The 10869-nt window shown below is 37.8% G+C and overlaps 1 protein-coding gene across 1 annotated transcript; it reads right to left on the reverse strand.

Annotated features, from left to right (window-relative positions):
• Positions 1–764: 764 nt before the first annotated feature.
• On the reverse strand, positions 765–10661 carry LOC117390929 (CD109 antigen). The gene is made up of 32 exons (XM_033988734.2): positions 10574–10661; positions 10349–10500; positions 10187–10215; positions 9890–10123; positions 9683–9805; positions 9570–9609; positions 9394–9475; positions 9192–9294; positions 9003–9123; positions 8795–8913; positions 8087–8278; positions 7821–7919; positions 7630–7692; positions 7351–7518; positions 6670–6822; positions 6198–6267; positions 6041–6113; positions 5845–5956; positions 5399–5512; positions 5074–5292; positions 4827–4968; positions 4574–4750; positions 4419–4500; positions 3779–4010; positions 3536–3707; positions 3274–3461; positions 3044–3199; positions 2883–2948; positions 1918–2060; positions 1690–1846; positions 1497–1599; positions 765–1007 (listed from the first exon to the last, which is right to left on the reverse strand). Exons 1-32 carry the CDS (start codon positions 10651–10653, stop codon positions 814–816), a joined length of 4158 nt encoding a protein of 1385 aa, XP_033844625.2. The 5' UTR covers positions 10654–10661; the 3' UTR covers positions 765–813.
• Between the last annotated feature and the right edge of the window lie 208 nt (positions 10662–10869).

Genomic DNA, 10869 nt, shown 5'->3' on the forward strand with positions numbered 1-10869 from the left:
CTTGGACATCGTCATGGACCAGCAGGCACTGGATCTGCAGGCTAACTCTTACAATAATATCCATCTTTCATGATCCAACATAGCCGTCTAACCCAATTATTGCACATTGATAGTTTGCATGTGTGTTCAGCTTCTGCTCTCCCTCACTGCTCATTCTTTGGTCTGAGTTTTTTAAGACGGAGTCCATCATCATAAATGAAAATATATAGTGCATTGTAGTGCCACATTCACACTGTTTTGAGGGACTGGTCTTTATCAATAATGAAAATAGTGGCTGTTGAATAGCCCCTTTAGCCAAGGAAGTACAGTAGGACTAATAAATCTTATTCCAGCCCTTCTGTGGCTAGGGAACTTCACACGTCTGCTTTTTCTGCCAAGATGATAACAGGATGCACATGTGAAAGGGTCCCTTTCTAGTCATTGCTAGTTTTGAGCCATTTTCACAGCCAAAAAGTAAACTGTTTTGTGTTCAAAATGATTTTATTTCAATATAAAACAAAACATTAAATTTGTACCCATATGCATATTAAGCAGTTATTGGCTAACTATTATATGCAATTGCATAATCACATACATCATTTTCCTTCATTTTAACAAAATCTGTCTGAACATAATGCACATTTTTTCTCTCCTTCAGTAGAAATCAGAATATGATATATCATTGCTTAATTAATGTTGCAACATGCTTGTGTCTACCAGCTTTACATGACATGTCTTGAAACAGAAAGTTACATAGAGTTTGAAACCTTGAAACCTTCAAATAACATTGCACAAAAATACCCATTTTCTTTGTATAAACCATCTAGATACCAATCAGCCAGTCATACAAATAGCAGTTAAAAGTAGACACATCAAACTGTTGGTGGTGCTAATTACAGAATGGGACGTTATACCAGACACAATGATAGAGACTCCAGGCTTGCACAGCTCACAGTCCTCACCACAGAACACACAGGAGTCCAAGGTCCTCAGGTTATCCAGATTGTATGTCCTGGTGGCTTTTCTCGCTGAAAAGTAGTTTAGATAAAACATGTTATGGTTTTTAAGGTACTTAGTATGGATCTATAATATATCATCATCATTATTTTACTTAATAATAGAAACAGGTCCATAAACCTCCAGTTCAAAATTGCAGAACTGATGGACATTCTCTTCATAGTGGTACTTCACTGTATCAAACTGTAGATTTTCAGTTACTTCATTGTTGTCATTTGTGAATGCATGGCCCAGAGTGTGATTTAAAAAAAATAATAATTGCAGTAAATAGCTTTGGCAGGAGATAGAGGGTAGGTGAAAACGGCAATTTTCAGAGCACTCAAGGCTCAAATACAGGACGATATAGAATTACTCAAGCTAAATAATCTATATAAAACTCTAAGTAAGCTAATGGTGAGGAAACACTGTTATAACATGGTTTAAAACTCATAAAAGTTTAATAATTTTAGTTTTGCAGAACAAATGTATGAACTTCAGTAACAATGCCTGTGCATACTCACTTGGTTCATAGTAATCATAAACACGCACTACTGCATCTTGTATTTGAGCCACCTTGTAAATCCTAATGAGGGGAAGTGTGATGCAGACCTCTGTAGTGTTAAGCTGTAAGTCACATATGGCAGAGTATTATGAACAATCTCAAATACTATATGCACTGTTCAATTGTAAAATCATTCTGCATGAAATACTTACAGTGTGAAAATAAAGGATGACTTTGTCAGATAACGTCTCCGTCTTGGGGATCAGGTCTGTTGGTGTAGTGGCTCCAGGGGAAATGGTGAATCCACTGAGCATGCCCACATCCAGAATGGCCATCCCTGTCTTGGAAATCTTCTCAGTGTCCTTGAGTCTGGAGAAAGATAGAGAATTACATTACTCCAATGTATTTAATGTTTAAAGAACCATTTTACAACTGCATACCTCATACAAACAGATAACTGCAATCGGTTGTACTCATTTCCTTGAGTGTAAACATCCACATTTAATAAGAAGGCCTCCTCGTTCATGATGTTCTGGAGGTTTTCCGAAAAAGTTTTGCTGTCCATATTGTAGAAAATATTCATCTGGTGAAAAGAGCAGAAGGAATACAGGTTACATAAAACCTTCCTCCAGTACTGACAAAAAAGTTTGGGACACGCAATAGATAAATTAAAACTAGGGAATAGTACATTTGAATATTATTTGCCCCCTCGATGAAGGCTAGCACACTAAAATGTGTCAGGGATCAGTGTGGTTCATTGCCATGATTGAAAAAAAACTATGTTATAATTATAAGAGTGTGTCTTGGTTTATGTAAAACAGGTAATGGTTTGAACTTAATTCCAGTTTAACTCACATAGTGAATGAAAACTGAATTGGATCACCGCAACTTGCTTAGAAAAGTTATTTGTGAACCACAACAAGATTTTTGTTGTATTTTTTATTATACTTTTCTTCTACAGTTTCAAGAATTTGCTTTATTTAGGTGATAATTCATACAATAAACATAGCTGACAGTTTGGAACAAAGGTTTTCAACTTAGAGCAAAAGATTCATGTTTGGCCATACTGTTCTGATAGATGCCATCAGAACATCTGAATGTATGGAGAGCTCAATCATGTGCATGTGTTCCAGATGTGCACTTCAGGGAGACCATTATCATGCTACATTTGCATCTCGAGGCTCTGTTTTATAATACTGTATTCACTACAGTGTGCTAGCTGAGCTGCAAATATTTACTGTGGTCACACTCTGCTTATTGAACCTAGTGTTTAGTGGATTATGTTGCATATATGGAAATATTCAGCAATGGTGTATGTGTATGCAATGTTTTCATTGTACTACTGATCCATGAATATAACTTTTATGAAGCCAAAAATCCAAGTGGAAGTTAAGATGACTTGTACCTGAAATGTAGCAAATCCTCTTCCTTCCATGTATATGTCAAGTTTTAGATCGTCATTAACATCAATCTGAAGAAACCAAACAGAACAGAGCACAGAATGTATACATTACAATTCATTTCAGAGGTAAAATAAATGCATACAATGGACATAACATTTGTTACCTCTTGGCTTTGGTACATGCGGTAGTTGGTTATGTTAATATGAAAAATGGAAGAAAATGTGGTGGTCGGGTCTGTTATCTTAAGACTGAGGTCAATAGCAATGGCTCCACTGAAAGCAGCAAAATGTGCCAAAGCCTGGAGAGCTATCATTGTGTCCTGTAGAAGAAAATAGTGACAGGACATGAATTTGAATGTACTTAAATATAGTATTTATTGTTAAACAAATGTACCTGTGTGCTAAAAAACCCTCCAAGATGGTTCCTTTGGTTGCAGAGCCATTTCATGACAGGAATTGCCTTCACAATGTCCCCACTATTCAAATATGCCAGAAGAACGTATGCAGCGATTTCAATCTGAACTGAGTGAGACTGCTCATGTGACCGAGTGCCACCAGAGGACATCCATATCATGCTTCCATCTTTAATATAAAACAACTGGCTTAGATTGAGGTATGCTGCCAACTGCAATGTTTTCTTTCCTTCCTGTACATACCTTGATTGTCCGCCCTCTTACTGAGCTCTTCCAAAGCCATAGACACCTTTGGACTGTTGGCAATGGATAAGGCATATGCAGTGAGAGAAAGACTATAGTTACTGACAACCTCTGTGGATATTTTGTTCTCCAGGTAGCTTTGAGCCAGCAAAATCTGGTCAGCGTATCTTCCCTGCACATAGATAATAGATTTTGAATAAAAAAGTACATGTCAATATAGATACCCAAATGTCATTTACTCACAACAGTGACCGGATCTTCCAGTAGAGTTATCAGAACGTATGCAGTGAGTGCCACAGGACCATCGTCCAGTCCAGCCTGCATCTCTGTGTGCATGGCTGTTCCCACCTCTCTGAATACTCCCTCCGCTCCCTGTTGTTTAAGCATCCAATCTCTGGCTCTGGTCAGAACATTCTGGTCCACTGTGATATAGGTCTGGGCCAGCTGGAAGCACTTCACCACAAATGCTGTCAGCCTGAGAACACAAACAGTGATGCCATTTGAGTGTAATTTCAAATAATATATATTAATATTAGAGAAAAAAGTTAAAATGATACAATTTCAAATAAAATTAAGAAAATAGTTTTCACTTTTATGCAGCTAAAACCAACTGAAGATGTGAGACAGGCCTCTACCCAATGTTTAAATCCAGGCTCAAAACAGTTCAGTTTGGCTGTGCATATGACTGAAAGGTTTCTGATCTGCACTCTTCTCTTTAATGTTAATTTTATGATGATTATTTGTGTTTTGATTTGTTTGTATTGTGATTTTAATGTCTTTCTTATTCTGTAAAGCACTTTGAATTACTTTGTGTATGAATTGTGCTATTTAAATGTTTTTTATTTGTTCTGCTGTAGTGAAAAAGCATTAATATCATTGTTACCATGTACTGCCAGAACTGTCACTAGCTCCAAAAGCCCCAAAGGAGCCATCACTTCGCTGGTATGCCAACTGCCGCTGATATCCTAGTTTGCATAGAGAATTCACAGGTAAAAAGAGCGTTTTTCATATTATTATAATAAATAGTGTGCATCTTGCCTTCTTCTAAATGCTTCATAGCCCTGCTCCTGATCTCGGCATCATCCTGATCAGACATCATCAAATATCGCAAAACATAAATACTGGGAGCGAAGTGGACCATGTTTTGCTCTCCACAACCAAGAGGCAGGTCTACTAGGGAGTCCAACTGGTGAAAAGACAAGGCCAGTAAGTCCCCTGAAAAAAGAACAAGCTGTCTTTTCTTTCCCATTTTTTTGTGTAATGGTATATGAATTGCAAACAATGTCCATACCTCCTATAGCCAGATAGGCCTTGCAGCTGTCTGAGATCACTCCTGCTGGAAAAGTAAAGGCAGTAGACCTGGAGAAAGTGTTCATAGAAGGTGGCAGCTCCAAAAAAATATTCTCCGAAACTGATTCTTCAACTCCCTCAGGCTGGCGAAATATAAGACAGCTAATGTAATTCAATAATGCAGTTACAACAATACCACTGCAATACCTCCTGGGGTTAGCTTCTGTTTTTATAGAATGTGGTCTTACCTTCACAAAGACAGTCCAAACCAGACTTTCTGATGCATCTGCAGATACAGCATCCACTGAAATGTCCACCTCTCCTAAAGCGGTCACTTTGACAGGAAACATGGCTTTAGCAGAGACGTGGCTTCCTAATGTCAGCTTTTGAGCATTCACAACTGAGAGACTCCCACGTTCTGCCATGACAAACTCAAACGCATCACTTTCCGCCAGCAGTAAGATGACCTAAAAACAAATGTAAGCAAACTTAATATAGGGAGATATTGGGTTGAAGGTGTGAAACTATAGCAGGGGTTAAGAAAGTCAATACAAGCAGTCATGTATGACATACCTCAAGGTCCCTGTGCAGATGGTTGACGATGTTGACCTCCAGTACAATCTCCTCTCCTCTAATAAGATATGGAGGCACATTGAGAGACAGAGAGAAGTCTTTGGTAATAGACAGCTGGTGAAGGGCACATAAAAAGAGAACGTTAAGTGCCTGAATATATTTGATGTTTAGTGACAACCAAATCTAAACGTAAGAGAGCTAAACATTTAATTTAAGTTTGAAAATAGGGTTAATCTTGCAAAATTAAATAAATAAAAATACAAAAGCCTTAAACGTTATTTGATAAAGAAGTATAGCCTAATAATTATAGCACTGTTTTGTGTTAGATTTTCAAAATGTACATGTCTGAATTCATGAAAGGCCTGCTTTAAGTAACTCTGATTATACTTTTGTCCAAAACATAATTAAAATATAAAACGAAATAATATTTAATATTTGGTATTTACTTTCTGTGATGTGAAGCCCAGTCCGTGTCGTTGGGACATGACGAAAGCTGCAGCTCTGAGGGAGTTCACACCATCTGGCACTGTTATTTTCTCACTCGTCCATGTAGTATCACTGAAAAATAAAATGCATAATAATTGCATATTCATACATATAGTTTATGAATACATTTTCATATTTGAGATAGTAGTTTTCTACCTCATTGTTGCATCTAACCACAGCAGAGATTCAGCTCCATCCATAAAGTGGTACCAATATTTCTCAATCATATCTGTATCCCAGAGAAAAAGACATTTGCTTAGAATAAAACAATATATTTTTTTTAATTAATACTGTGGTCATATCTTCACCTTACCTTGAGTAGATCCATCGAATGATCTTGTTTTATACAATTTGCCATTTGTCAACATTTGAACAAAACATTCCTTTATAAAGAGATAAAAAATGTCATCAGTTTCAGCAGATGAAATAAAGAAACGCTTGACACACGAACAACAATTGTTTAGTTTACAAATACGGGCTAAGTGTGTAAGGACTACAAAAAGAGCAGTATCAGTTGCACAATTGCCTGGTATCATATCAATACCCCTGGAGTTAACCCTACAACCCTGCACTAGAATAACCATCTTAAAGAAAACTTCCACTGCCACTCGAAGGAGGCCTATCTGTTACAGCCTGAGTGACTGGTTTAGGTACCACATAGAGAACAGAAATCTTATAGGCAATTAATGAACACTTTGTCAAAGATACTCTGGTTAAACAAATACATTCAAATATTTATTGGTCTACAAATAAAAGAAAATGACTAGTAGATCTTGTAAGTTTACCTGTTCCACTTCAAAGTGTGTGGAAACCTCTGGAGTGGAGTCGTGCGTGCGCATGATGACAATGCCCACCACAGAGCCACTCTCAGGCCCAGTGACACTGAGGGTCATCTGCTCCCCCGGCTGGGCCATGTTACTGCTCCAGCTGAGAGAGATCTGAAAGAAAACACACACACATATCATACCACTGTGATATTTAATTTTCATATTTTGAGTCAAATATTTCCAAAATACTTGATTAATAAAAAAGACCACCAGACTCCCTTTTTGGTATTTATTCTTTATTTAACCAGGATAGTCCTATAGGAATTTAGAGTTAAATTTCAGGGAGTCCTGGTTGGAGATGGGACCCTATTGAACATCTTTAGTTCCTCCAGAGCATTGGAGGAAACATATACAGACACGGACAGAACATGCAAATTCCACACAGAAAGGCCCCACACTACTCAGGAATCAAACAGGATTTTTTGCTGTGAGGCTGTAGTGCTAACCCATTCACTCACATACATAAATGTCAGCTATTTGTCATTCAGCTGTTAGCTGAATGATTGCAAAGCACTTGTACATAAACTATTTTTAATAAGCATAAACAACAGCATCATTGTATTTAGTAAGTAATTAATTAACTGCATTAATGACAAAAGAAAGGTGCTAGGTAATTATTATATCATATACTTCATATACCTGTTGTTGTTTGACCAGAATATCTGCAGTGTCACTCAGGATCTCTCCATTAGCAAGAACATAGTAGATGGTCACACAGGCCTGAGGGGCCCAGGCTGCTGTGGGAGTCAGAGAGAAAGAACCAAACTCCTTTGTCCCAGCAGCCACAACCTGCCCCCTGGACTTCACCTGGAAGAACACACAATAGCACAGACATGAGAAATCCTGAGTATACTTTACTTACTTTACTGTTTTGTGTTTACTAAAGATAAGATCTATTAAAAATGACATGACACATACCACATAGTGAAGCAGTTTGAGCTGGACTGAGCTCTCCAAGGTTATCTGAACAGGTGATCCTATCTAAAATCATATTAAAAATGCAGTATTTGTATATAATATATAACAGATAACAGATAAAAAACAAAACAAAACAACAAACATGTGTACACTACAGGTTTTGAGTAAGGAAAAATACATCTTGAGGTTACCTGTGTGGAATTTATTGGATAGATCTGGATATAGGAGGCACTTGGAGATGGGTGAGTTTTAGAGAGATTTAGAGCTACAATGCTGGACTGGAATCTTGCCTGTTTGCAAAAATAACAAAATGTCGTCAACGTGTTTACTTATCCAACCATTTTAGGGAGGGCAATATTTTTGTTCTGGACTGAAACTACTCATCTTACACTGTGAAACTGGTGAACACTGGCCTCCCCCCTGAGGATCCACATACCATTTAAATCAAAATGCTCACCTGGATAAAAAGCGCCTCTACTTCAGCCTGTAATCTGAAGCCCAGGCGGACAATCCCGTCTTTAGGCACCGGATGTGAGAGAGATGTGGGTTCACCAGCGTCTGATGAGGTTCTCTGAGTTATTTCAATCAATGCAGACTCACGCATATCCACAGAGCTCAAGGACTGCTGGTCAAAGCGAGATATCTTGAGCTGCAGACAAAAAGAACAGAATTATTACAAAAAAATCATTTGTGTGGTGAAAGTACACACACTTGTACAAAAGTGCGACTAAATGTAATTACTAAAAAAATACAATAAAATATAGTAAAATAAAAATAAATAAAGCAAATAATGCATTAAAAATAAATGAATTGCCGATATTATTAGTACAGTATTATGCCAGATGCTTTAGATCCAGATTACGCTCTTCTGGTCATCAGGTAGCACAAACGCACAAAATAGCTTATAACAGATCAAAGCATTTTGCAGCCTGTGTAATGTTTTGGCTTATAATTATTTGATAAGAATTATTATAGTGTAGTAATAGATTACAGTAGACCATATTATACAGAGATTTCCTTATGAACATTTGTTACACCAATGAGTGCATCAGTCCGTCCTTCTGCCACATGCCCAGATTGAAATGTGGCCCTGGGAAAGACACTGATTGCCCACCCCTGGCTTATAATCACAAAATTACTTTCTGTACAAGACATAATGATGCACCTTTGCAAAGAACGGCATTCCCGGCTTCAGTGCTTGAGAATAGTCATGTAATGTTAGGCGATATATCTCCTTGGAAATTTGAACTGTAACTTGTTTGGTCACTTCAATTCCTTTGTTGCCTTCACAATGAAACAAAAACCACAGGACAGTGATTAATACTACTAGTTCAGCAAAGCATTTTGAATACCGTTAATCTGTGGTATTTTACCTGTGGAGTTGCTAGTAACAGCAGCATGGACAGAGACCATAACATCTTTGTCTCTTTGTATCTTTGCAATTAACGGGTGCAGATCATCCTTACTGAAATGAAACTGTGCAGACCCATAAATCTGAAAACACATTTACGTTAATGTCAAAACAGAGCATCTAATATAAGAAGCTCTCAAAATCAATGTACCTCTTTGGTTCGAGTCAAAGTGAAGGTAGAGTCATCATCAGTAGTGGGTACAAGTGTGAGCGTAACCTTTACTATCCCATGCACAGGCTGCCCACTGGAGTAACTAGTTTGGAACAAATGTATAAAATAACACATTAAATATTTATAAAAATAAACATTATGTACTTCATCTCTAGATTTGTTTGGCACGTTTGGTACTTACAGGGCCCTCACAGATCCCAAAATATCCTCATGACTTAGAACATGAGAGGGTGTGTTGATCAAAATGTCAAAAACAGGATTCTCTGTTTTAGAAGAGACTCAATTATGAAAATTTACTTAAAATTCACTTATTTTTTCAGTACTCAACGCAACATAACTACAAAATATTAATCTTACCAAAATGTTCCACAAAAAATGTTGTTACATCTGTCAGCCCCTAAGAAAAAGAAAAGACCAATTGAAAAACAAAACTAAACAGTTTAACATCACAAAGCATAATGAAAACCTACATTGATTGTTGCTACGACTGTCCACTGTCCGAGTGGAGCTGTCTGGGGTAGAATGAAATCCCGCAACAGGATCCCATTATTCCCACTGGACTGAAACCTGTCCATAGTATTTCCATTGGGATTCTGTGTGTAGCCAAAACCAACAAATGCAATAGTGTACATTTATACATATGGCACTTAAAAAATACAGCACAACAAAATACATACATTTATAGAGAGCTCCACTTTGCCATGGTAGGGATAATTATTCAAGTCAACTGACGCCACCCTGACCCTCATACGGTCCCCTGGAGGGTAGCGTGGTCTGTCTGTCTGAATGAATGTTGTGACATTTCTAGGGTTGAATGCTATAGTTGTGGTGTTGGTAAAAATAACCTCATCACCTTTGTAGCCCCTCACAGTCAGCGTGACAGAAGAACTCTTAAGATTTGAGTCATAAATCTGCAACACATTCAAGTTAGTAAATAAGCATAAGGCAAGATCACAAAATAAAGTATTACTTACTGGAGGAAGCGTAAGCAATCCTGTCACATCTGTGGAAAAACAAGAAGTGATTTAACCCAGAACGTGTTACATAAGTAAAAATGTGTTGGTTATTACAGCTAATATCTGATCAATTTGATTTTAAACTGTCTAATATTATACCCAACATTATTAAGCCATCACCTTTAGTAAATTCCTCAGACTTCTCCATTTTGACATTGCCTTCCACAACCTCAGCTGTGACACGGACACTGAAATCTGCTATGATGGTCACTGCCAGTGACGTAGGCATCCCAGCATGAATCTGTTCTGGTACCGAGACCAGGAAAAGAGAGCTAGAGAGAAAGATTTAAAAACAACTTTAGATCCATTCAAAAATGGCACATTGAGTATCAGACAGTTTCCAACCTGGGTGATTGCTGATGCGATCCAGGTACATTTAAACTAATCATTCCCAGATACAAACCTATTCTATAAAAGCACGCCATGTTGACTTTTGGACATGCACTTCTGAGTCTGCTCCGAGAAGCATACCTGTCCTATACCTGAATGGGACAAAACCCCGCCTCCACTGGCCCAGAACTGCCTGATCACATGACCAAATACTCAAAGGTAGTATCACATGTGTACTCAGCCCTGAACAAAAGCGGTGATTTGGAGGGGCAGGGGTAAAGACACATTTCAACGCCTTGGCCCGAGGGGAG

The sequence above is a fragment of the Periophthalmus magnuspinnatus genome, chromosome 22 (assembly GCF_009829125.3).
Source record: "Periophthalmus magnuspinnatus isolate fPerMag1 chromosome 22, fPerMag1.2.pri, whole genome shotgun sequence".
Classification (NCBI taxonomy): domain Eukaryota; kingdom Metazoa; phylum Chordata; class Actinopteri; order Gobiiformes; family Gobiidae; genus Periophthalmus; species Periophthalmus magnuspinnatus.